This window comes from Atractosteus spatula, chromosome 14, assembly GCF_055471065.1.
Source record: "Atractosteus spatula isolate fAtrSpa1 chromosome 14, fAtrSpa1.hap1, whole genome shotgun sequence".
NCBI lineage: Eukaryota > Metazoa > Chordata > Actinopteri > Semionotiformes > Lepisosteidae > Atractosteus > Atractosteus spatula.
The window spans coordinates 2105667-2133259 of NC_142719.1; the positions used below are offsets into that span (position 1 = coordinate 2105667).

At 39.1% G+C, this 27593-nt stretch overlaps 1 protein-coding gene across 1 annotated transcript in view; it reads right to left on the bottom strand.

The window, feature by feature from the left end:
• Positions 1-27593, bottom strand: part of csmd2 (CUB and Sushi multiple domains 2) — a 266444-nt gene that overhangs the window by 97207 nt on the left and 141644 nt on the right. Inside the window, exons 6-12 of the mRNA XM_088932853.1 lie at positions 18857-18969; positions 16210-16287; positions 13769-13856; positions 11974-12098; positions 7650-7771; positions 3495-3598; positions 2896-3008 (exon numbers count right to left, since the gene is read on the bottom strand). Of these exons, the coding sequence (XP_088788979.1) occupies positions 2896-3008; positions 3495-3598; positions 7650-7771; positions 11974-12098; positions 13769-13856; positions 16210-16287; positions 18857-18969 (743 nt within the window). The remainder of the gene's footprint in view (positions 1-2895; positions 3009-3494; positions 3599-7649; positions 7772-11973; positions 12099-13768; positions 13857-16209; positions 16288-18856; positions 18970-27593) is intronic.

The window sequence follows — 27593 nt, forward strand, 5'->3', positions numbered from 1 at the left end:
TTTGTTTTTTCTATCCATCCATGGTTTCAAGTACCAACCCATCTAACATACGGAACACAAAAGCAATACAGAGGAAATGTGATGCATTTGTCACTGCTTGTTTGACATAGCTCATTTCACATTTCTCTTAAAGCTTGCATAACACATTCGCATTTTTGAGTTTGTTCCGTATGTGATTAGTGTTGTTCTTGATCTCTGTCTCCTTAGAGAAGTGACACACGCAAATGTAGATTCGCCTTCCAACTCCTTGTTGTTGCAAGTGACAAAGTTTCCAAACAACACGTCTTGAATCATGCTGCTCTCCACCAGCCAGAAACCAGCGTCACAAAGGAGGGGTTCAGAGTTGTGCATGCAAGCTGCCTGCCATGTCCGAAGATGTCTGGAATGGAGCTGGAAAGTAAAACGTCCTGACTGATCCAGGTCTCTGCACCAAACTGGGCTGCCTGCCACCTTGTTTGACATGGACAACAAACAGAACAGCAGCTGGATTAATGCCAGCAGCAAAGATTCTCTTGTGAACTGGCTTACCAGTGTCAATCACTATGGAAGTTTTACCTATTTACCATTCCATGTCTCTTCTTTTTTCTGTCATGGTTGCCTGGGGCTTGTCTCATGCAGAAAAAAAGGTATTCTTATAATAAAGATCTGAAAAGTAATTTGATTTTACTTGCAAAACTAACATTTCACTTCCAAATGAGGTTTTTAAGGCATTTGATCCGTGCTGATATCAAATTAACATCGCTAGTTACTTTCAGATATCTGAAGAAAAATGACAATGAAAGGGTTGTCACATGTAACCCTCACAGACCCTGCATGTCTTTCACAGAAAAGACAGCGAGCACTCCGGTCACACTCCTTGGCAGCTCCGTTCTTTGAAAGTACAAAGCAAATGCAAGCTGATCTGGAGCATTGAATAACCTTGAGATATGCATTTAGATAATGGCTTGGCTAAAAAATAATTGTGTTTCATTAAATTGCTTTAAATTATATCTAACATTTCAGAAATTGTAATGGTAATAATCTCTTTTAATGATGATTGATAGTGCAAGTACTATAAGTAAACAGCTAAAAGGTTTTAAAAAGATTTAAAAACAGATTCCTAAAGACAGAAGAGTCAGTACACAGAGCAAGAGCGATATTTTAAGCCCCAGCTTTAAGAAATGAGCTTTCACCTGGGAAACAGCACTATTCTCAGTGTTTAATTGGGGTTGAAACAAATTTGGATGAGAGAGAGGGTGCCTTGTCGCCATAAAGAAATGTAGAAGAGATGTTACTTGGAAACTAAATGTTAAGTTATTCAGTCCTGTGCCTGCAGGGGGATTTAAAAAAACATTTAATCAAAAACATCAGAAGCCATTTAAAAATAACAAACTACATGCTAGAAAATGAACTTTGGAAAAGAAAAGTATCACATTGGGATTTTAAGACGGATTTCTCTGGATTAAAGTAAACACTTGTCCAGCAGTGTTCAGAGAGGCACAAGGGAAATCAGGCGACTTTGCTGATGTCAGATCCAATGACAGGGGTTGATGGAGGCTGGCCTTAACACTTGGTCTTAAATATTGTGTCAGGGGCCACTGAGCCCAATCAGCCAGGCAAGCAGAATTAGTTAAAATTGCATTCAAGAAAAGGAAAGAGCCTTAATGCTTTGCATAGTCTGCCTATATTTCAGATTCTTTCTCTAAGGTGAGATTTTATAAATTTAATATTTAAAGACATATCCGCTACAATGTGAGAAAGGATTCCAGTGTGAGTGATAGGAAGGGTCCTATTGTGATTGTCACTGTTGCTGATTTTTCTCCTATGGTTGGGTTGTGTTGGTTACTGGAGGGTGTAATGTTATCCAGCTATCTGCACCATATTCCTTAGAGGTTGCTATGATTGAGGTTTCATTGATGCTATGTGTCATGGAAGTGGAACATAAATCTCATGCAAGGCCATTGGAATAAGATGCTTGGCTGAGTTTCCAGTAGACTACTATTCCAGTAAAGGAACAAGTAATAGGTTTATTCCATGCTGAAAAAAAGAAGAAAGAGAACACAACGTTTCGGCCGTGGAGCCCTATTCCAGTAGACGGTTGTTGTTGTTATCTTCTTTAGCTGTGTGAAATAATGTACAGCATTTAATATATGTTGGGCCTTGCTGTGTTTTTTTGTTTCCCTTCTTCATTGAATGCATTCTATGTCAGTGGTGGTTTTATAACCTTCAAATTGCAATGGATTGCATCTTAAAATCATCAATTAAGTCTAAAGCTACCATTCTATACAGTATCTGCTGTTAGAAAAAAAAACAATGGATTACAGCAGTCAGTTATGCATGCTTCACATTCTGCATCTGAATGAAGTATCCTGTGGGTTCTGTCACATACTGTGTAATCACACTAATGCATCCTAAATAGCACAAGAACTGAAAAAACCAGCAAGGGACGAACCTAACAAAACAGTGAGGAATAAACTAAACCCAGACTCCGTTAGGTAACCTCTAATGTTTAAACACATCAGCCAAAGAGAATCGGTTTCATTGTGGACTAACAGAAACCAACACAAGTTAATACAAGCTAACCTTAAACACTTGTTTACTTGTTTATGTGTTAGTGGACATTACCAGTCATGTAGAGAAGGAAATTTGTGTTTTCAAATTTTCCAATTCTAACTTACCTTTTAACAAAACAAAGAGCCTCCTAGGGGATTTCACAGATTTTTCCAAATATGTTAGGAATATAGTCACCACTGAGACCACGAACATGATAAATAGTGTAACAGGAACTTAAACTGAAGAGAGCTGAAATGAAGTTACAACCTTAGAGAGTGGCATTTCTCAAGAAAAAGCAAAACAAAAGTATAAGCCATAACTGTCTGTTTTCATGTGCTTTTTAAAATGTAAACTACATCCTACCTTCAAAAGACACCTTGAAGCCGAGTGACCCACTTGTGTCATCTGTCTTGAAATTGAGCCACATCTGGTGACTGGTGCTGACAACCAGGTCAGGGGTAGTGGTCCCTGATAATCTGAAATGAAGGAGGTAAGGCACCTTTATTCACCTGCAGCTTGTTGTATAAACAAACTAAACATAGATGCATAAAAGGAAACATCTCTCTACACAGTTTATGTTTGTATTTTCATCTTCCACAGTGTGAAAAGTTAAATGTCTCCTGAATATCTATCCTGGTCAGACATCATAAACCACAGACAGGACTTGACCCCAAGGGCACATCTACATGGATCCCAACTTGAAAAGAAGGTTTCTTCTGTATAGTTGAAGTTTGTTCTGAGATTCCATTACCTATGCAATTTGCCTACATGATTACTGTAATTAAAAAAAATAGTTTAAAAAATTATTCTAAACTTAAACAAATTGAACTGCAGATTGCTATTCTAAAGCTGATCTTTCACATGGTATTTTTTTTACTGTATCTGGTGTACAAATGCACTAAAAGGTCATCGGGTTCTGCAAAGTAGAAAGAAGGATTCAAGCTGCGGAACGCATCTCTCACACATGAAAGATGGTCTTCGAGTCTCCAACCACTGCCCCGTCTCCCACTGTAAGTGTATCGTAGCCCCTTTCCAGGTCGAATTCCTCAAACGTCAACTTGATGACCTGAAGGCAGCCAGAAACCCAGAACGAAAGAAAAGCGATTGCAAACTGTTTCCACCAATAGAACTTTGCAAAACCCTCAGTACAGATGACAGGACCCTGGTTACAGAATGCAACAACACTGGTACTGTGTGTTGGTTGTCACAGGTGTCTCTTTGGTGTGTACAGTGTTTAATAGTTGCATCCGATGGCTGCACATCCCCTTGAAAATGTGTATAGTGCTGTAAATCACACTCTTCATGCACGCGCACCGTAGTGAATTCATTTACTGTAGCCGATTATACTGTAAATCATTTCCTGCCAGGGCAAGACACTGTAGCGTAACAATGAAGAGCTGCATCAGCAAATTCTGCCCTCGTTGAGTTTATACCCAAGCCATGTTCGGACAGTGACAGTGGGGGTCATCCAACATAGACAGTAAAGGTGATGCCTTAGAATTTTAATTTTAGATTACAGAGCTTTAATTATCATCTTCAACAGAAAAAGGCCACAGATTACAATGAACTGTAAGGTTCAATTCCATCTTATTTGTCCAAGAGGCAAACAGTGGGAGGTATGTTTGTTAGTTATTATGTTCTCTACATTAGAGGTCACTTAAAAATTACATCTGAGAGACTACATCTGTACTTCCTTTCACTATTCAGACTTTTCATGTTTATGAGCTGGCACTGGCGTTTAGGTTAAACATAAAGTGCATTAAGGACAGATCCAGTGTGTAATGTTGAGTTTATTCATGTATAACTCATTGCATTGCACAATACCAATAAGTGCACTTAGACTCGCTCTGAATGAAGAAACGCTGGAAAGAGCGGAAATTATTTTGACGATTCAGTCAGCAAAAACAAAATAAATAATCATACAAATAGGTAAATAATTAGAATGCCAATCCTGTTAAAAAAAACATTGTAAATAAATGAGTATAAACCAGTAAACGACTGCAGGTTCTGTCTGCTCTCCTGCGAAATTGTTGCCACGTTTCAGCTCAACTCATAATGTTTCTGAATCACTTTGAGACTTGAGCTTAATGAAAAACCTTATATAAATGCAAATTGTGTTCTGTACTATGGTAAACAAACTGCACAGCGGAAGCTGCCAGGGGTGCTTTAGCTGTGTGCCAGGTCAGAACCCCAGAGAAATGAAATTTGTTCTGTCCCTGCATGCAGCCAGCCTTCCCCTGCACAGCCACAGTACACCGTGGGGTTGACATTACTGGTGCAGCCTGGGAAAAACCTCTAAAAGTAAGTTTATGTGTGGGCTTGTCATGAAGTCCCTTCCACCAGGTGTCAGATAGAGACAGAGATCTAGGATGAAAAGTCTCTGAGCCTAAAATGTCTGAGTCAGACAGCAATAAACAATGCTGAAGCCCTTATGGCAACACAAAATTAGAAGATAAATACCACCACTGTAGCTGCTGCTATTATTGCAGCTGCAACTACCACTGCTGTTGCTACTGCTATTAAAAATACTGAGAAAGAAGGCTGGATACTTGGCTTTTAGATTTCACTGATTCAAGTTACCAGCAATTGAGACCACTGAAATGAATCACACAGCTCAGTCCCGAGTCCCCAGGGCTCTGTTCACAGTTACAGAATCGGCAGAATGAGTGATCCTACCCAAACAGGTTTCCATGATGTATAGCTAGAACTGCTCTTTTTTCTTTTCTTTTTATAGAAATCTTAGTGTGACACTGAGTGCAACTGAGCATCAGATTATTCATCAATTCTTTCAGCTACGTAGCTTTCAGTCATTGGAAAAAAAATCTCCTTGGTTTAAAGTCTTTTGTGACTGTGGTGAAGAAATGATGAACAGCAGTGTAGGCATAAAACAGGAACAAGGACCTATTTTCATTTCACATGCACAGAAATGCACTTTTGCGTGTTTTTTCACCTATTTTCCACTGTACGTTAACCATGAAACAAGCAGTTAAACAACAAAGATTCCCAGCTTATACAGTATCATTGGGTAACACTTATTTGTGCAGCATTAGGAGGGCTATTAAAATGTGCAACTACTGTATATTAATGAAAATAATGCAGTGCTGTAAAATGACACACATCATTAATCCAACTGGCAGATTTCTTAATTGCAATGATTTTTTTTTACTTGACCCTGGTAATTAAAATGCCTTTCAGCTTTTGATATGTTATACAGTAGCTGGAAGATTGTATGTTCTTGCAAGACTTTAAATCAAGGAGCTCAAAACAAAGGAGGGAAATTTAATTAAACCTAAGAAGAGGTTTTGAGTGGAGAAAAGACGTGAAAGTCGTGAAGCTCAAATTACAAACTGTTGAGTTAACACTGTGAATGAACTGACCTGTATAGTATGTATATGTACATACTATTTACAAGTTTATGACCACAGACTACAGTATTTACAAGGTTCATGACTACAGAGTGGATTACTATTGCTCACGATGGCTGAGGGCCCATTGTACCCTGTTCCAGTAATCACATACAGTATAAATGAAGAAATAAAAAAAATGCTTTAATATTGAGCATCTATCAGATGTTTGGGAGGAAGAACAGATCTTAATTTTACCTACTTCTGCTCTCCTATACACACACATACTGTATATATATATATGTCATACATTCTCTGCTTCCATTTGCACATTTTTCTCACACCCCACCCGCTACCTCATCTGCACCCATGCAGCAGCTCCCTGGCTCATTCCTCGTGAACGTGAGGTGCTTCAGTCTGCCATGTTCTTACCGTCAGCCGCCAATTCTGTCAGCTGGGTGAGTTAAATTTGTCCTTCTATTGCTCGATAAATTTGTCCTTCTATTGCTTTCATTAGGATTCGTTATGATCGAACCAAACTACTGAAATATGCTCTGTGCTGTAGCTTAGAGGAAATTGTAGAACCTGACCCGAATTCCTGACCTAGCCTGAGTATGTGACATTTCGGCTGACCAGAGCTGTACCCAGACTAGTTTCAAAGCACCACTGGGGATCTACCGCGTGGGCCTTTTCTTAACAAATTGAAATTCATTTCAACCCTTTGCTGAACTGCGTTGTGACTTCATGCACCCTCTACAACATGGAATGCAGCACACATGCGTTTTTAACACTTTCTTAAAGGGTTTAGTTCTGTTCAGGCCAACTTAGTACTCCAATCTGCCCTAGCCTACTTCAGAAAGAAGAGCATTTCCTGTGGGAGGCAGATGGCAGCTGTGCGATCTTAAATGAACACGTAAGCATTGAGACACCTTATTTCTTAGGAACCAAAGCCAGACAGCATTACTCAAGGCCTGATTTGCACATTCCCAGGAGTACCATCAGGAGCTGATCAGCACAGAGTCAACAGTTTTATTCACGGTCTCAAGTCCTCAATGCTGCTCTAAATTTAAGGCATTGCATTATGGCACCCAAACATGCAGTACCATGCACTCAAAACATGCTCCAACATTGATCACAGCTGCAGAAGTTATCCGGGATACTTCATTGTAACATACAGCATCCCCCATCTCCCCATCCCCCAAGCCTTGATATTTGTCCATTACCACTTCTCTGTGAGCCTCTCTCATGAATGTTTGTTTTTTGATGAGGACACAAGTTTCACAGACCTATTTGTTTGAGCCCTGAGAAAAAAAATGTTGGCAAGCGAGCAGCACTGCGGCCTTGAACCAGTCAGCAGTCATTACTTAGGAATCATCCCACCTTGTCATTCTCATGAAATCAGTTCGGCCCTTAAAGCATCTTTTTAATAATGTTCTCTACTGAGAACACAGGCAATTACTGTACATGTAGGGAAAATATTTTCTTCAACTGAACCACTATTCACCTATAAACAATCCAGCAGCAAAGAAGAACGAAGACTGTTGTGTTTCGTTCTGTGTTTTAACACAAAAATGCAGCATTTAACCTTTGCATCTAAGGTGTTTAAGCTTCAGACTTCACCCATTTCTATAACTATGTAGTGCATTCTCAACAGTTAAATAAATGATAGTTTTTCAGGTCAGGTAATGTGTTGACAAGCTGCAGGGGGTGATAGAAGAGAAGAGTCACTGCACTGAGGGACACTCAAGAGTGCAGAAGGCTGGGATACGGTACCTTGGTGAGGTCGGAGGCAGTGATCACCCAGGTGCAGTTGGCGTTGTTGTCATACTGCACAGGAAAATTGGGGGAAGTGATGAGTCCTGTGGGGCCTCTGAGCTGCCCCCCACACATTGGAGCTACAAGGAAAATCAAGAGAGGGATTAGTATGAGCCCTGTAGACATCAATCTGATATGACCTCTTAAAATTTCAAAATACTAAAACATTATTTCAACTAAAGCCGTCATTATCTTTTGTAAAGCGAAACTTATAATACACTAGGATATTACTGTGCAAACAATTAAAAGCCATTTTTAATTGGAGATGATGGCTTCATTCAGCGAATATAAAACAGATGTTTTGAATACTCTCAGTGTAGAGCATTTCCTATTAGTGGAAATGAAGCTTCCACTGCTGAAATTTAAAAAAACCTCATGAATTTTCCTTTTTGAAATTTGGAATTCTGTATGTAAATCTGCATGGCTAATGGCTAATTTGATTTTCATCAAATATTACCAATCACATCAAAAAATGTTCCTTCTTTTATTTTGTCTCTCAGCATCTACGTAGCAATTAAGGCATCTAAATGAAATCTAAGTTAATTAAAAGTATTTTTTACACAATTCCTTAATTCTACTTCTTAAATTCCTAAGAAAATTCACTCTCCTGAGGGTCCCCTAAGTATCATTTAGAGAGACTTTCAATCATGGCAAATGGAAAGAGGTGTTGATACAATAAAAGAAGTTTCAAGGTTGAATGAAAGCAATGCTATCTTTGAGAATGAAAGGATGTAGACTTTCAAGTTGAAATGGACATCTTTAGTAATGTTAGTTATAATGAACTCATTAAAGGAGTGAACTCTACCACACCAGCCACTTTTCCTGTGAAGTCAAAAAACTTTTTTCTTTCTCTTTTAATGACTGTCAAGACAGAAGCCAGAAGCCATGTAAAATCAGATTTTTTTTTCCCTACAGCAGGCCCGTCACACCACACAGGGTGAAGACAGAAGCAAATGGGACTTCAGTTCTGTAAGTGTGTCTGGATTACATCACAGCTTTGACATATCTGCCAAATGCTGATCACCAACTTGAGTGCTGACGGGGAGCTATTGATTGCCAGGGGCTTCTTCCTTCTTCAATTATATAAAGTATAATTCAGCACAATCCTTAGCCTATTATAAAAAATCTGATTTAACAGCCAATGTTACCCCCTCAAGGTGTTTTCCATCTCTTTCCCTTTGAAAGCATGGTGTGCCATAATGAGGTATCTTTAAGTTAAAGTGCATCACTAGTTAACTTTGCAAGGAGTCAATTGGATCTAAATCTGCTATTTATAAGTACACAGAAAAGCCGTCAAATTCCACTGAACTGGGATAATTGCGGGATTACCCTTAATAGTGGGATCTCTGAGAAATCCAATTCCACTCTCCTCTATATATGTCTAATAGAAAACAGGCTATTCTTATTATAAGATGAATATGAACTTTGGTTTTTAAGTAGTACATGTATTTCTTATTAATCTCTATGTAATAATCATGGCTGTTTGCAAAGATGTAATGCACAACTTTTGCTTCAATGGTTTCTTTCATAGCAATGTTCTGTATAATAATTATAGAATAACAAAAAATGCTATGCTCTGGATAGCCAATTGTGACTGCATTTTACAACGAATCAAGAACTCAGACAAATAAATCTCCAACAATTTTTAGAAAGAGAAAAAGACTTAAGAAGGGTTTTGAGCCAATCCTGACAATTCATTTAATTAGTAAATTACATGTAGTACATCGAAGATTTGATTGTTCTTTATTATATTAACCTATGATATTTGTTAAACTGTCCATCTATAATCGGCATTCTTAGCTTCCTAAGAGAGAAATAAACAGAAAGCTGTTGCTAATTAAGAAAGCAACTGAAATTCATGATTTGGATTAATCAGCAGTTTATCATTCTAAAATTCCTACAGAAGCTGTTCTCAAAAGTTTGATTAAATTCAAGGGATTAAATTAGATTGTTGTCCAATTTCCACTTACAAACCCTGTGGTATTAGAACTCTTCTGATTCTAGTCTCTCACACATCTGACTAATTTGTAGTCTTGCTGTATTTAATCTGCTTCATGCACTTTTGCTGTGCCACTGTCTCATTACTTCCAGTGGTCACGATCACAACGATCTCATAACTCCTCAACAGGATATATAAACTGTACTGGCCAGACTTATGGTATGTGCTTCACAAAAAACATCTAAAACAAAGCACATAATAATAAGAAACACGTGACACCGAATAGTCCCAGGGGACTTCTATCTAACATGCACACTGTTACTGTAGCTAAATGCAGTTCTGAAATAAAAAGGGTAAAAGTTAGATTTAACATATTAATTAATCAAAATCATCTTGAGTTAAATAAGAGGATTAAAGTTGGAGATTACCATTAAATTTTGCACTGTGTGCCTCCCTGCTTAGCTCCAGTGGAGAACAGATAAGCTCTGAGTTTATGTTGCCTGTCTTTGCATCTTTGACTAGGATATCAGAATTCTGTCTGGTTCTCTGTCAACCATTTTTATTAACCATGCTTATCCCTCACCATTGCCTTAGAGATCTTTTATGCATCTGTGTGTGTTAAAATGTGTATAGATTTTGTATATTGGATAATGTACACAGAACAAAAAAGTACATTAATTTTATATACATATCACTTAGATCTCATTTGTCATCTTGACACATCACTTGGTCATTTCGCCACAGTAGTGTCACTGTAAGTGCTTGTGAAGCAGTATTTTCACATAAGCAAAAGGAGCTTTCAGTGCAAAGTAATCATGTACATTTAGCCTCTTGGGATACTGCCTGTGAAACGTGCACCAGTAATATCTATTGTGGTATTATGCGGGGGTGTGTTCAGTGTGGAGGCAGAGCCCTAGATTAAGGGTGACGTGTTGCCTTAGCAATCACAGCTGTTCTGCCTAATTAATGACGAGTCACAGCTGGGGGGCTTTAAGACACACTGAGCGCCTCCCGAAGGGACGCCTCCCCACAAGGGGAGGAGCCTTCCATCGACAGTCCCGGAGGGGGATTGTGACTGAGTGTAAGGCTGTTGTTTTTCCTTCGTTTTCTTTTCACTCGTCCCACCTTGTACCTCCACCAGGGCAGGCTGACCCTTTCTTTCCCTCTCACGACGTGCATCTTCCATCGGGACAGGTTGAGTTTTTATTTTTGTTTTGGCCTTGAGCTCCCTGCTCACCCAGACTGGACCCCGTTAAACAGGGCAAATCCAATAGGGAATGAGTTCTTTTTTCCAGGCTGGACCCCGTTAGATTGGGAAAGTCCAGCCTGGTCGCCACGGAGATGCACCCATCAAGCTAAGAGCAAGTTTGGATCCAGGCAAATGAGGCAGGAGCCGGCAACCATACATGGAAAGAGTTCCTGTACTTCTGAGAGGATTCAGAGTGAATAATCACAGAAGCTTCTTGTGCTTCTGCTAAAACACTGCATCCAAAGGCTGAGTTGAGAATTTTTTACTCACTACATTTCTGCTCTGCCTGACATGTTGGGGTGTCTGGTGTGTTGTATCTGTCTTTCGGGGTATACGGTACAACGGCACCAGAGCACAGAGACCTGCTGGAGCCGTCAAGCCCTCATCTCTCCTGAATCAGCCATCCTGTACCGGCAGGGGTTTTAAAGCCATTTTTTCTCCTTCGCAGTTACATTTCTCTGCCACTCGCAGTTAATCTTCAGCCTACAGCCACGTTCTCGTCTCGAGCTGACAGGTAATCAAAATAATAAAACAACCTCATGACAGTTACGTATTTGTAAAACATTAAGTGCCACCTTCAAAACACCTTGAGAGGTACAGCAACTTCTCGCTAAAAGGTGCGTTTTAGGTTTCAAACTTGGGCTTTTATTTACTTCCGCTCATTTCAGATTCAGCTCTCACTGGCAAGACAAAGGCAATGAGTCTCTTCATTATGATAAAGATTTATTACAGACTTTTTCAACTTTAGGCAGTAAATTTCCAAAGTGGCACAAAGCATGAACTGTATTAGGAAGCAATACATGTTGAAGAGACATAATGAAATATGGGTACTTCTTCTCTATGTGTACGTATCATTTGCATGAGTTGGGGGAAAATCAGAATAAAGGTAAATGCTCTCTTTCTATCTATCTCTTTCAATACCTAGCTTACTCTCTGTCAAGTTCTATCTTAAACTACAATGCATAATGAATGGGGGCATTACAACATTAACATCAGCAAAAGGATGGTTTAGCATGTTAGTGGAGTTTGTGAGGTGTGCCGTGCTGTGCCTTATGCCCATATACAGTAGGATGAAGGTGCACCCAAGCCCTTACCCCTGCAGAATGGGCGATCATCGCTCCAGCCAACATAGCTGTCCGTCACCCGGAGGCAGGTGATGCTCTTTGAGCCCTGCAGCTCGTACCCCTCATCGCAGGAAAAGTGCACAGTGGAACCCCGCCTGGGAGCAAGAGAAAAAGTGACACACATATCAGCACAGGTGTGCAACGCACACAGGTCCAGAAGGTCAAGATACTTTCAGTCCTCTAAACCAATGAGAAAAAGCTAAAAAGACAGAACTGTTCCCTACAAGGATCTGCATGGTGTTGGGTGTTATGCTGTTATCTGCTCTAAGTATTAATATATATTTACTACCCACTATTTTTTCTCTGCTATACTGGACCAGATGTGTTTGCAATCTCAATCTACAGTATATTCATGTATCCCAGAGTAATAATATGGGTTATGCATTTGTGTCAACCTCAATTATTCTTTTTTCTTCTTCTAGATGTAAAGAGACTCAAACTGAAAAAAAATATCAGACTCAAAAAATAGGCAGGAAATGATGGAGAGGAAAACAGACAGGCTGCTGAGGAGTGAAAATCAGATGTGCTCCTGTGCTCAGCGATGCTTTAATCCCAAATTCAGGCTCAAGAGAGATTGCTCTGGCTCCCGTGAATCCCTGGATGAACATGGGATAATCTGATAGACTGGCATGTCTGGAGCAGCACACAAGGCCAGAGTGTTAAAGCAGGGCTAAACTCCAATGCTGTATGTTACCTGCCCTGCAGCTGTTTCACTGTCCTGTTCCACACTGTATGGATAGAAATATGGCTACTGCTAGACTTCTAAGAGAGAAGGACATGTTCACATCAAAAATTGAATAAAGCTGGTCCTAAACAGGTCTTAACCCCTAGTTCCTTGGACCGTGGAAGACAGCTACAACTGTTACACAGCAACCAGCTTAACATTGCCTATAGATACTAGGTGCACTTTTATACATATATTGAAAAGCAGGGAAAATCAACATTCAGCATTTCACAACAATCAGTACTTAAAATGGAGTGATCCTGTTAACAACAAATAATTTAGTAATTAAGGGGCTTATTGCATCTGTAATGGAGGGCGTAGGCATTGATGCAAGCTGGCATGTACTGTATGATATGTTCGGAGTAGTGAGACTTTTATTTCCCTTCTATTTTCAAGCTCTGAATAGCATCAGCACAGCAGGTCTCATTAAAAGTAAGTGTGCAACTACTACAGTGTTCACCAAACAGTATATTTTATCCATCATAGCAAGATTTTGTTAAAGAACCAATTAAATGTGCAGGGTTGAACTATAAAGACTACAAGGACAACAAGTATACAAGTAATACAAGTAATACTAATAAGACCAGGCATCACTGTACATTATCTCCAAAATTGCAAGTATGTCTGAATGAAACATGAATAGTTACAACACAAAGTATTTAAATGGATGTGATACAACCCATTAAAAAGAATTTCTAGATTTTGATAAAGTTAAGTCACTTTGGTTTTGAATATTTTTTCATATACCAAAACACTAGAAAAATCCATTCTTTCAAAGTCTAAGGATTGTTATGATTTATTGAACCATTGGACTTCCATTGAGCTCCTGACAGGCAGAATTTAACCTTGTTCTTCTCAAGCAAATCAAGATTGTGTTAGGACAGTGTAATTCCTGACATTTGTGCCAATTAAAGCAACTTATGCCCTGCAAAAGTATGCCATTCTGTGCTGGTGCAGCACTGACATAAGTTTGGGGGTGGACAACAGCCTGGCATCAGAAAAGCTCATGTTTATTTCCAAAATCGTGAAGCGCAGTCTTACCGGAAGTCCGAACCTTTTCTCTTGCCTCTCTCAGGGATTCCTGGGTCTGGACACATGTTGTGCCCCTGAGCCACACCCATCTGAGACACTGTGAAGAGAGAAATCAGACAAGGCTTCAAGACTGGAGATTCATCAGTGATCAATACATCTTATCCTCCTGCAGCAACACAATGGTTGTTCCTGCAGCTCCATGTGCATGACTGTAATTACAGGGCTTTTATAAAAATTGTTACTTATTCATGCACATCTTAAAGATACATCTTTATATTAATGTAAGATATTTATCATTTTGAAAACTTTTTCCTTTTCTTGAAAGGAACACATTTGAAAGAGAGTTAAACAAATTATTCTCATTAAAAACCTTCATGAATCATTTCTTCATGATATGGTTACAACTACAGCTATAAGTGACAATGAAGTGTCTCTAAAAATCTAAATAAAGTAAATGTAAACATTTCCAGCTTCCAAGCAAAGGGCATGTTTGCTGAGATGTAGGGGGCCCAGATTCGGTGATCAAAGCAATCATAAGGTTTACCTTGTTTTACTTAATTCTTGTGTTAATTAAGTTCTGGGTAAATGGTTCAGTGCCAATCATCAGTCCAGAGAGATACCATATAAGACAATGAAGGACAAGGGAGGAGGGACCTCAAGAGAGAGATATAAGGTGAGAGTTCTTTGTTTGAGATCACCTGGAAAGACGAGATTGAAGGCAAGTATTTGAATCTTCTTAAGAGAGCTTGCTATTCTGTAGTTTTTGGGTACTCTGATTTCCCGAGTGAAGAATACCTCATTTAAAAATCTCTCCTGCTTTGTGGGTGCATTTTAGAAGCAGGAAATAGGTTTCCATTCAGTTGGTTTACAGAGAGAGATTTAACTGCAGGTTGTATTCTACTTGGTTTAGAAAGCAGGTCCTGGAGTGTAAAAAAAGGCTCACCTTAGGTTTTTTAGGAGATAAAATCAGTCCATTTTTATGTGGTAGTCTTTAATTTCATGGTGAGGATTAGCTTAAAGCACTTGTATGCAAGGAAACTATACACACAAGACATAAAGTTTCCATGTACAATTTTTAGGCAGAAATCAAATACAGTTAAACACCTGCATTGTGGAGTTCACGTGCTTGGTTTCTATTAATCTTTATATCAATCATATGTTGTCAGTGAAAGCAATAAAAGCCTGTTAATAAGTGAAATAAGAAGATGAAAGAGATCATTGCCTTCCCTTTTTTGTCATTCACTGTTTGGCCTTTTGCACTTGTAGAGTTTGCTGTGGTAGCCATCTGGCTGGGCTGTTAAAAGTTTTTACTCTTTAAGCTGACGCAGAAGACGCGCAGCCTGTACCTCCAAGTCCTGAGCCCAAAAGATCTGACCATTCCTTGCGGACAGTGCACAACCATTCACTTTTTGGGTAAAAAAATAAACAGAATAAAAGCAAATGTGCTGGTAGAGACAGGGCATATCTCCAATATAAACATGCCTCCAGTCCTGATAAGTTTCACACAAGGAACCCCTTTGAAAAATGAACATGGGTTCACTATTGAGCTGCTTTTGTCCTAGTTACTGTTGGTCTTACAGCAAGTCACGGACAGCAATCAGGACATGCACTAACATCTTGGTGAGCCCATTCCATTCGGAAGAAAGACTCCCGTTCAGCTGAAGCCTTATGGTTAATATGAGGCAGCTGTGTTATTTACATTTCTATTACTCTAAGTTCATTGTGAGAAAATGTCACATTTTCATGTGGGCTACCCAGGGAGATGCCAGTGAAATTGAGTTACATAAATCCCCCAACCTCCCCTGATAAAGCTGCCCTTTTGTCCCATATTAATATGCATGAGATCCATATTCTTGTGACTTTCCAATCAACATATGTCAGATCTCATTACCAGGCCCATGTCAGCTTTCAGTGTGGCTGCTGCAGTTGAACCGTAAAGTGGACTAGAACTGAGATGGCTCTGCTTGCTCTTTGCACCTTAATGGGCCGGTGACTTGGAGGACAGAAACAGTTTGGACTTTCTTTGAAACCAAGGACTGCAATCATTTTAAAACTTGAAATACTGGAATTCCATGATTCTATGTTGAGTCATTTATAAATTTACAGTACAAGTTCTGGGCACACTAGCAGTGGCTCTATTGTTACAAATAGGGGGTTACCAAAATAGAGAACATCAGGAAGTGGCCGAGCGGATTTGTCAATAAATAAAATAAATGATCGTAACCCCCCATTTGTAAGTGATTTTTGCCAAGAAAATACCTGAGCAGTTAGTATGGTTAGAGGCACGTAAATTATTTTCTCTCTGTCACAGTTGTGGTGAAAAGAGTAATAATTCGAAGTACAAAAAGGAAATTCAAGGAGAGAGGGGGGATTAACAGATAAGAGGGACTTATACAGTACGTGTCTGAATCTGGACTGCCGGATTTGCAAGGAAAATGCAAAAAACTCACAGACAGATATTTTCTGGTGATTGTCTTTGCTCGGGAGCAGTTTCACACCTCGGGATTTCAGCTCAGTCATTTTCTTCACTGCAATTAGAAGCACAAGCAGTGAGCCATTGGGGAAGACAAACAAGAAGAAAAGGGGGCCCACACTGTTAATGCAGTCATTTGGCAAAGACATGTTTAAACACTGCTTACAGCACTCATCCAGACAACCAGCACGCTGTGTTTAAACAAAGCACAGAGTATTTGTTTTTGAAACCTGAACAGTCTATATTTAAACACTACATGCAATCTACAGAGGCACCACAGCCTCTGAGGATCAAAAGTGTGTCTATATGTTCTGTGTCTAGTCCCACAGTACTGTGCCCTTACAGGCCTCTTCTGCTTTCCTAACTAATACCACAGACTAATGCAAGTTCAGTCCTGAGGGTCTGGAAGCAGTTCATTATGAGCAAGTCATTAAAAGATGGATTTGACAGGACTTGGTAAAAGAATTATACTCACGTACTGTACATTTGAAGGTGAGACATGCACAACTGTTTAGACTTCATAGACAAACAAACCATTGACTGCTACTTTTTGTTTACACAGACTGACATATTGAGAATTCCAAGAGAAAATATTAGCCATGTGAATGTGCCTTCTCCTGGCTGACTGGGTCATTAAATATCAGTAAATAAAAATATCCAGGTAAGACTTGATTTACCAATGATATTCAGCCCAAGTTTAACTGGAACAGATTTTGTAGTGACTGGAAGAGTGTCATGCTTATTTATAAATAATGCATGCTTAGAAATAGCATACTTAAACATCAAACATCAGCAAAACATTGATAAATGCTGAGTGTAAGTCCTTTGTGCTAAGAAGGATTGGTATAAAACAGAAATATCAATGAGTGTTTAATGATTCAGCTACTGATCAGAAGAACCATGTCACCCCTCTCAAAGAAAGTCAATGCAACCTTATCACCACTGTTTCCACACAACTAAAGATGGCATTATTATAAGATGTATTTAGGTATACAGTTGAACGTTTGAATAATAGCGGTATATTTTATTTTGAAAAAAGTGGGAGTTGTTATCTGTCATAATCAAGATCATGTCCATTTCCTATACATGCAGTGAGTAGATTGCAGAATGGTTCTGACTGGAAACCCAGTGTTCAAGTTTTCTGTCTTTGCAAATTCATTCAACTTGTTCGAATACACTTGTACAACCTGTAGAACGAAAACCAACGTGGAGCCCAGCTCTGAGAAAAAAAATCTTCACAAACATCACAAATGAAGAAATCCAGTCCTGTCCAGGTTCAGTAACACTCAGCTTGTAAGATCATCCCAGAGACGTCTTACAGAAGCAGTAATTTAAGTCTTCACTGGAAGTCAGAGGCATTATTGCAGTGAAAAAAACCCTCACAAAATGGGGTGGCTCCTTGTACAGAGAGTGAAAAAAGCCTTTTATCTCTCGTCTTTTAATCTCTTTCAGGGAAAGGGCAGTGGAAGAGATGGGTCTAAGTGGCTTGTTACGCTAAGAGCATGTCCCAGTGAAACAGGTTATCCCTTAGTGTTGAGAAATCAATAGGAAATTTAATTAAGTGCTTAGTCCCATTCCTTTTTTTCATTTATTTTACACAGAACCTGTAATCCTATCTTCTTCTTAAGCACCCTCTCCATTTAGGATCGCCCTGTTGTTGGGAGTGAGATCCCCAGCACAGCAGACGGTAGCAGCTTTTTCATCTTCTCAGCTTGTCCCTTTTTGTTGACCTTAAGCTTCTCTGTTTGCAGGTATGCAGTGCTGCTACCACAGCCCTGCAGGGAATACAAATCCCTGAAAGTGCCCATAGCTTTTTCTAGACCCTTGCCAATTAAAATGATACAGAAAACTTTGTTTTGTTTTGTGTGTGTGGTTTCTTGATGGCATTTTGACAAAGAAGAAAGCAATAAAATTATCATCACAACTTTAATAACAGTTCTTCTCCGGTTCATGCATAGGGTGTATCGTACACCAGCGTCTGGTTTTGGAGTAAATGTGAGGGCTGTACTCATAGATCTCCAGATGTCCTACAGGCCAAGCCAGTGAGGCACTGAGGGATGTTTTGTCATTACTGAGGGAGAGAAATACACAAAACTGTGCAAATCTCCCTGCTACTGTGTAATCTCTGTGGTTTTGGAGCAGGCATTGTGAGTTTCTGGATTTACTCCCTTCACAAAACTTGCAGATCTGCAGAGTATCAGCCTGATGGAGCACCTTCTTAACTTGAGAAGGTATTTATGGTGAGGAGAATGGAAAGAAAGGGAGAATCTGAGAGTGGATTTCTCCTGGTTGAGTCCTGGTTGTCTTTAAGCAGACCTCAGAATCGCTGCAGCTCTGTTGTCCAAAGTTTCAGTTTCCATTACGGTGATCTATTTTTCTTTCCAATTGCAATTTCAGTGACGAGCGCAGTAGGCTGAACGTAATGAAACACTGAGATGTAACCAAATTCTTATTGATCTTCAATTACACAAACTATAATACGATTACACTGGCATATCAAGATTGTACTACTATTACATTAAAACTACAATCGGTCACGACCCATGGCGTTACAAGTGCATTTCAAACCCAGGCTGTCACATTGAAAGCTTTTCTTCCAGTTGCCCTGTGGCCTTGTGGCTCACCCTGGTACTGTGCGCTGAAGCCCCTCAGTCGATGGTTCCCATCAGATGTGAAGTGAAGTCTCAGCCAGTTCTTACTGCTAATGACAGGAGAGGGCAGGTTGGGCCCAGTGAACCTGTAAGAGAGGAGAGGAGGGAGACACTTAGCTTGTACTGGGAGGCTTGGAGGCTGTCTCTGACTCACCATTCTTAGCCATTGAAATATTTATTTCACAGTCAGCCAAGTCATAACGTCATAATGAAAGCCTTATCATTCTGGATCCCTAAAAAACAGCCAGTTGTGTACAGCAGCTTCCAGAAAATCAAAATAAAGGAGACACATGATTACAAAAAAGAGCTGAGCCCAATGACAGATTATAGAGGAGAATGGACAGGTGCAAAAACCTGGCTTAGAGACCAGTTTTCTTGCTCCTTTTGTTTCTGATTCGAATACATATTCTAGAATGATACAATTGTGTATTCCTCTGTGATAATTTGTATGCTAATCTGCAAAGCAGCTTATAAAGCACATCTTCCGTTGTTAAAACAAAACAGAAAGCAATCTCCTGCTGCACAGATACAGTACCTGTGCTACCCAAACTCATGCACCCCACTGATCGCCAGATTATTGCATTACGATTCCCTAAAGTGCCATTCAAACTCTTCAGTAAACCCAAACACTGAACAATTACCTAATCCATGCAGACAGTATTGAAATGAATAATAGAAATGCGGAACCCCTGCTCTGTATCTGGAGTAGAGTTTTTCCAGTACAACACTCTTAATATGTCAGACGGCACCGTCAAATGCAAAGGAAGTAGATAACAAGGATGACTCCCATAATAATAAAACTAGTAAAGGAAAAGGATGGCTCTAAAAGCAATATAGGTCTTACTATAGATTTTTATGGTGTAGGTGGAAAGAATTTATATTGCATTTAGCTGCAGTAGTGATGAAACCAGCATTTTGACATAGATAATGTTCACAGTTTATATTCAGTACCAATACTGCCACACCCACACTAATACGCACACACCTCTGAGGCAGGTGGCTGTAGAATGTAATTTTATTAAGCATTTTCAGTAGTGAAATAAAGCACTCTCTTGAGTGATGGAAAAAATAATACCTTTTAAAGAAGAAACTGAAGCAAAACTACTGTAGTTGAAATCCTGTACTTTACGTGTCACTCAAGCAAACAGATAAGCGAACTGGGGGTCTGTGAATTGACAGAGGGGATTCAAGGGAGGAAAAAAAATGCTCAGTGTCTCCAGCAGAAAGGGAAGAATGAAAATGTCACAAATAAAGGTCTGTTTTTTCTACTCATTACTTTGTCATAGCAGATGCCTTTGACCGCTCACCTTAGCTTTGAGCTTAACTGTTTTGAATCAGGGCTATTACCTGCTGCCTTGTAAATATCTGTAAAGGGTAATGAGTGCTGTTGGGTCTAGCACAATTCCCCCTGATCGTTTCTTCTGAACAGGATAATGAGACCACGACCTGGACTCTTAGTCCTCAGGTCAAACTATAGACAGCTGTTCTGTTCTATTGTGCCTGTCTCTCCCTGTCACTCTCTTAACTCATCAAAAAATTATCCTATATCTATGAATGCACATATACAGTATATACGGTATGTTTTTTTTCCCTGTTTGTTACTGTTTTACATTTGTTGTTTAGGCAATCAGTAGAGAAACATCTCTACAATGACCTTGTTCTGTATAGGCCTCATCAATCAAACCGCCGGGAAGGAGAAGTGCTTTTATCTTTGTTGTTGACCATTCGAATTTCACAGGACATCATCAGATGGAGATAATGGGCCTGAGTCCTGCCAACAGTGGTTCTGTACATTGCAGTAGAAAATAACCCCTTCAAAAAGAAAACAACACAATCACTCCTCTTATTTCATGCCCGTCGGGACTGCACTCCCCTTTGGGGAAGTTATTCACATACTCCTGCAACCTATTACGCCAAACACTGTAATTAAAATGTATAACAAAGTAACAATTAAACAAACAGCACTTTTGTTAAACCTAGGCCAATATGAACATGAGGCATCGTTTTCAGCTGAATATAGGACAAACCATATTATAATGAAAACAATCAAGTGATTTAATTTAGAATACATGGAGATACATTAGAATACAAGAACTAGATTAGCTTTGCAAGTTTGGTGAGTGATTTGAGTTATAATACTTCAGTGAATTGACTGCAGAATGAATGTAGTCTTTAATAGCGTTTATCGTGGTGCTCATTTATGATTCAGTGTTAACAACGTTGCAAAATAGGTTATTTGCACCATCTAAACTGAAGTGTCATCGACAAAATAGCAATGGAAATCGGTAATGAACGGTCATCTAAGAGCGACGTCTTTTGTGGATCAAAGTAGGCTCATGTTTTCCTGTTGCTCACTCTCCAGTTATACATATAATGTTACTTAATTGCAGAAAAAATAAAAAACAAAATTAATTGGGGATTTTTTAAAAAAAGTGCTAAAGTATCTATTCTATATTGAAGGGTGGTATATAAATGGTAGTTTTACCTGATTCTGGTTTTTACTGATCCATCAATTGTATTAGATCTGGAGATCTCTTTCTCTATATATTTATTTTTACATTAATTAAAAAGAAATAACAAAAAGGCAATTTGTTTTACAGCCTGCTGTAACTGTAATAAAATTACTGTCAGAATTACACCTCCCAGCTTTTCAATTACCAACTGTCAAGTTATTAGCATTGAAACAAACACAGCGTGGAAACCCCTCCCCCACCCCATCTAAAGTTCATCCCCAGAGGACGCTCAGTCCATGATAGAAGCCATTTAATCTCTGGCAGTAATGCATAATGAAATCCAGTATCTGTATTTTCCTCCTCATTATAAAATCCTCCAAGGTAATATGCTCCTTGCTTTTTTATCTTTTTTTTTGTGTGGGATTACAAAAAATAAATTCAAGATTTTTCTTTCACAACAATGGAAAATTAACCGTTGGTGTTTTATGAGAAAATGCAGGTGTAGTCTAATTTACCTCCATTGCACCCCTGACCCCTGCCAAAGCTCAACCCTAACCCAACACTGAGGTCAGACTGAGGTCAGAAGGGTTTCATCCAGCTGGATAATGACAGCCTTACTAAGTATTAGATGTGAAACATCTGGCTGACTAAAACAAGTCTTTCTGGAGTTTTTAAAAAAGTAATAAACTAAAAAGTAATCATAGATGGCAACACCGAATCCTCCCTATGTCTCAGACCTTTTGAAAATTAAAACTTGCACAGTATTGTAATCACAGACCTTTACTCAATGACTCCTGTGATTTCAGCACAAAAGCAGGCAGGAGACAGACTACAGGACATGAGTTTGTGTTTGTGATTATTCTGATGTTTTCTTTTCCAAATCAACATAATGTTACTGCATTGCTGTAGAAAAGACACTGGAAGGAACCAATTTGTGAAGCTTTATGATTACTCTCTAATTATACCCTGGACCACAAGGGCAGGGTTTAAAAACTGAAGCCCTGGGAGGAGTATTTACAGTAGCTGTGGTCCAGCTTCTGTGCCGGATGGAAGAGACTGGCCTTCTGTAGTTTCTCATATCAAAATTACACATCCGGCTGTGGTGGGTCTGCACACAGCTAGGACAAGCTACAGCTCTTCCTAACTCATACATTCCAATGTGTTCCGTTAGGATACATGCTTTCCTTTTGGAGAAAGAGCTCTCTTAATTTTATGCATCAACAGAGGCTCCCAAATATGAGGCTAACTCAGGTAAATGAAAGGGTTTCATGGGATTCATTTACTTCGTCTTTAGACATCTTCGAATTCTTGCTCAGACTCATCGCTCATTAGCATTTAGCAAAGACTGTCATAATAACCCCAACCTCTCTTTCAAAAGCATTTTGTACTTGATAATTCTGTCATTTTCACCATTCTCTCTGCTGGTGCCAGAAAAAATTGACATTTAAAATTTTATGAGATTCAAACGCATGCTCCCCAAAATGAACATTACACTAAAGCAAAGCACAGATTAGGAAAAGCTGTCTCCTTTTGGCAAAGTATTATACCAACTCATTCCTTCGCAACTGAACTCATCAAAATGTAATGCTACTGTTTGACAAGTTCCGAAAGTATTTACAGTATTCATACATTTCACTCTTTCTGTCCCTCTCTGCATTTCTTACAGGTGCTGATGATGTATTTAGCAACTGAGAAGGATTCTAAGACAGGACTGGCTGAGTACTACCAGCATTGGATGGGTGAGAGTTGGGACAACTTCCTTAGCTGGTTGCACAACAGCGAACAACAATCTGTCACCCATCTCCTGCAGAGCAATCAGGCATCTGTAATGTGGGAAGCAGCAGAGGGTTCAGACTGGTGTGTGAATCAATCTGAAGGGGTCACACTGGAGAGTCCAAAGAGTTAACAATTGAGATTTTTAGTTCAAAGCATTTAGGAGAAAATAACTACTAATTCCAAAATAATTCAAATAGTATCATAAGAAGTATAAAAAGCATTGAAATCATATTGCTTTTTCTTTGAAAATTTCATTCTGTATTCACACTTTCTGGCATTCTAGATTCTAGCTGTGAAATCTCTACATCTGTCAAAAGAAGGCACATTTCTTCCTCTGTTTGTTTCCTTTCAGTAATCAAAATCTTCCCTGAAATCGGCCACAATAATGTCTCCATGGTGGAAACAATTGAATTTAATTTCTCTTCACAAGGAATGATACGCTGTACAGAAGGGCCACTGGCAATTCTCTGCAAAAACACCAGTCCACTCTGCGGCATGCAGCCTGGCAGTGGACACTGACAGAGATGGACAAAGTTGAATCTGTGATGACAGACCTCTTTCACACAGCCTCCATTTTCACAGTGCTCAGAAATTAATATAAAAGGGAGGTGTCATCTTTCAGCTCTAAGCTAAAGGGCATTTTTTTTCACCATTAGATATTCAGTGTTTGACTTTGGACCTAAATGAATTGGTAAAGGTGTTCAAAAAAATAAATGATGGGAGCAGACCTGCTCAGAAAAGATTAATGCTTTTGGGGGGATCAATCATTTAGAGTCTAGCCGTACTGAAATTACTTTTTTCTCCTCTTCTTTTTCATTTTTTTTACACCGCTCACTCAAATAATGAAAGCAGCATCACGTTCCAACACCTTGTCACATGACATTAACTTTGATTTACGGCGACGGGCTTTGGACAGCTGAAGTACATTCAAAATGAGAATTGCATTTTCTGTTCATTTCCCGAGTATCTTCTACAGTATATTCACAGCTGTCCTGGTAGCACAGCTTTGGTCTCCTGGGGTCAGGTTGCTGTTCCGATCAGAGACATCGAGGGACAGAAGGCCCGAAGACTCATTGTTCGGAGCACAGATCGGAGAAATGTGGATCACAGTGACATTTTCTTAGATTTCCCGCCCCACCACTCCAGAATCACGCCACTCCTTCAATCACTCACTCAGCAGGAGCTGTCATTTTAGAAGACAGTGCAGCATCCACTATAATTTATTTCTGATTCTCTCCAGAACACAGTTGTCCTAGTAAGGCTGCAAATACATGTAGATTACAGTGTTGGTAATGAGCACCTGTTACATGCTAGAAGGTGTGGTAGGAACAATGTTCTTTTTCCTTGGTGCCACTTAATGTCGATATGTCATAAGGATTTACTCCTGAATGTTAATAGAATTTACTTCCTTTGTGCAATACAGCTCCCTTCAAACAATACCAACAAACTAGAATTTAATCAAGAATTTCCTCTTAAGGAAAGCCAGCTACTTGCTACTGCAAGGAATGTTGGTGGACCAGAAGGTGGAGCTCTTCCCTCTGGACCCTCTGGACCAGAATTCCCAAACTAACACTCTTGAATCCTGATGGAGGACACTCGGCTTCAGATTATTTCTGTGCAGAAGCCAGATCGAATTTAATAACTGATAAAAGTGAGGGATCGGTAATTTTACCTAATGAAAAGTGGAGTTGGAAGAAAAACTAGAAGGCACGGGAGCAAGACTGGGAAACGCAGCACCAACAAAGCAGGTTGCTGGCATACGTGGTGTTGGTGGATCAGTAGGAGTCTGTCTTCCCAGTGTAAAAGGCAATTTCCAAATTAATGCTCCTGAATAGTGACTGGAGTGGAGACATCATACTGTAGGCGATCCTTTGGGTGAGACTAGACCGAGACCCTGAGTACTTCCGATCTTTCTGAGACGCTTCTTATGAGAACGTGTTCTCATTTGCAGTTTATTTTTTCCCATTTGCATTTGCAGTTTTGAGCTGGGGAGTACTCACTTACACAGGAGGACTGGAGCACTAGATCAAACAGCCCAAACTACTGCTTCTATCCTGCTGCCGCCCCAAACAGCCCCCTGCTTTCACAGTGAAACACAAACCACAGATAGAGACTAATAAGACAACACAGGAATCAGAACTTTACATAGAGAGTTGTGGGAATATGGGGTCAGCTACGCTGTCAAAACTTATACCACTGATTTTCTCCAGGAACAGCTGAGATACGGGATGACATCTTTGGATCAATTTGCTACCAGCCACCAAATGAGCTCTCATTTGTAAGCCTTCCTACAGTACTTCCTCATTTTTTTCTGCCTTAGTTCTTTTGAAGATCCTCATACCAGTGACATTTATTCCTCTTATTTTTTTCTTTCATGTCTTGTAACAAAGGTGTTTTCTTTTTAAAAAAAAGTAAGCTATTCCATTTGATGTCGGACACAAAATCTTCTTTTAAAAACATGTTTTTTAAATATCTTTTTTTTACTTTTTGCTAAATTGTTCAAATACTGCAAACGCCAGATTTTGTATTCCGTTTTTAGGATTAAAATATACAAGGAGTGGCAGATTCAATCCTGTATTCTTAAATGCTGATATATAAATATCTAATAGAGTTCCTGATTTATTTGCCTGGGTCAGCCCTTCCACTAAAGAGACAAATGAAATGTCGCTTTGGATTATGGAGCCATACAGACTGCCGTAATCTGCTAATAATGTATAGCGATTATTCAAAGAAACAGGTTTTACCTACGATAAGGGTAAGAAATGAAAGAGAATCAAAATGTCATTACAGATTACAGTTTTTCATAAATATACTATTAAGGCCACTGTTTAAATTACGTTATTTTTCTCTCTTTTTACGTGGAAGCGTTTTGAGCGGAGTGCCAGCTGCCACGGTCAGAAGTAAAGGTCTCTTAAATGCGTTATTGCAAGCTCGATAGGCCTTTCTTTCTCTTAGTATTACAGTATTATACTGATATTGGTGCAACGTCTGGGGCACACTAGAAATGGAATTTCAGATCCCGTAAGATTACAGCGTTTGTGGAAATGCAGACATGTTTCAGGACATTTATAGAGAATACAGACACCCTTCAATTTTAGTAACATTTAATTTTATGTGAACCCATGGAAAATATTATCAAAATGATGTTTTACTAACACAATGTTTAAAGACAGCATGGAGCTAAGGATAATAATGCCTGTGAACACAATAAGGGTTTAGCAATTCAGCTTTGTTACTCATTTCACAGCTTAGCTGTTACAAATCAATAACATTATCTGCAACAATAAAAGTACTGTACTATTTTCACATCTTCTACTCTAATTTAAGTACATTTTGCACCAATGTCATAAGTCCAGGATTCTTCCAAAGTAATGTAATATTATTACAACATGACAATGATATTTCTCATCTATATCTATGTTTTTTTGCCATCATATTAATTTTTACATGGTGATATGTTTTGTTGATCACTTAATATCAAACTAGCAATAATCTTAAATCACAAGGGATCTTCCAAAATGGAAACTTTAGGAGCAAGGTTGTGCCACAACCTTTTTTAAGTGTTCGACTGAAACTCTGTACTAATAATCCTCCCATTTTAAACGGGTCAAAATACAATTTGTAACAGTATGGCACATCCTTTAAGAGTACAAACATAGCAACTCAGTTAAGGGCTCTTAGCTGTTTGTTAAAAAAAAGTCCTACAAATGAGTCTTCTCCCTTACAAAGCTGCAGGTACAGTTTAATAGGCAAGGAAAAGCACATACCAATTTGACTGGGGGTGATTTTATTTCGATCCTGTAATGGAGAAACCTTCAGACAGCTTCTAATAAGCACTCAGCATGCAGGTAGGCTGAGTCAATTCCTTTCAAGATCTGATTGTTTACTTTTAAAAATGCAACCTGCACCTTAATGAAAAAGTGTTCCTCATTTCCAAAAATACATTTGGCTCTGAAATTTAGGTCAGGGCCAGAGGCATGATGATCCTTGAAACAGGTAAAACTAATTCTTATTGACTGGCTGCTGGCTGTGGACTAAATGCTTTTCTCAGCTTCCTGTTCCAAGGCCTCTGAAACAGGTCACAGCACCAGAAAGGTAAAACAAAGCAATGGGCAGGAGCTGAGACTGCAGAAACTGCCTCACGTACTGTATGACACAGGTGGCTTCCTAGATAAGGCCATTTAGCTGCCTGGAATTAGCAGAGATGCTAAAGAGTGTCAGCGTCTCTATTCGATACAGATGAAGAATGAACAACAGGCAGGCAAACACAATTTTTTAGAATTTATAAATTATAACTCACATTTATTATTTGTAAATTATATATTTATAAATAAAATTAGAATTGATTATAAATACATTACAATTTTGTTTGAAGGATATTTCCTATTTGTGAGCAGTTACACTCGGTAAGCAAACCATGGGAAGAGTGCATTTGTGTGGTTTCTGAGGTTGTTGACAGTGGAGCTGGTCAAGGAAGAGGA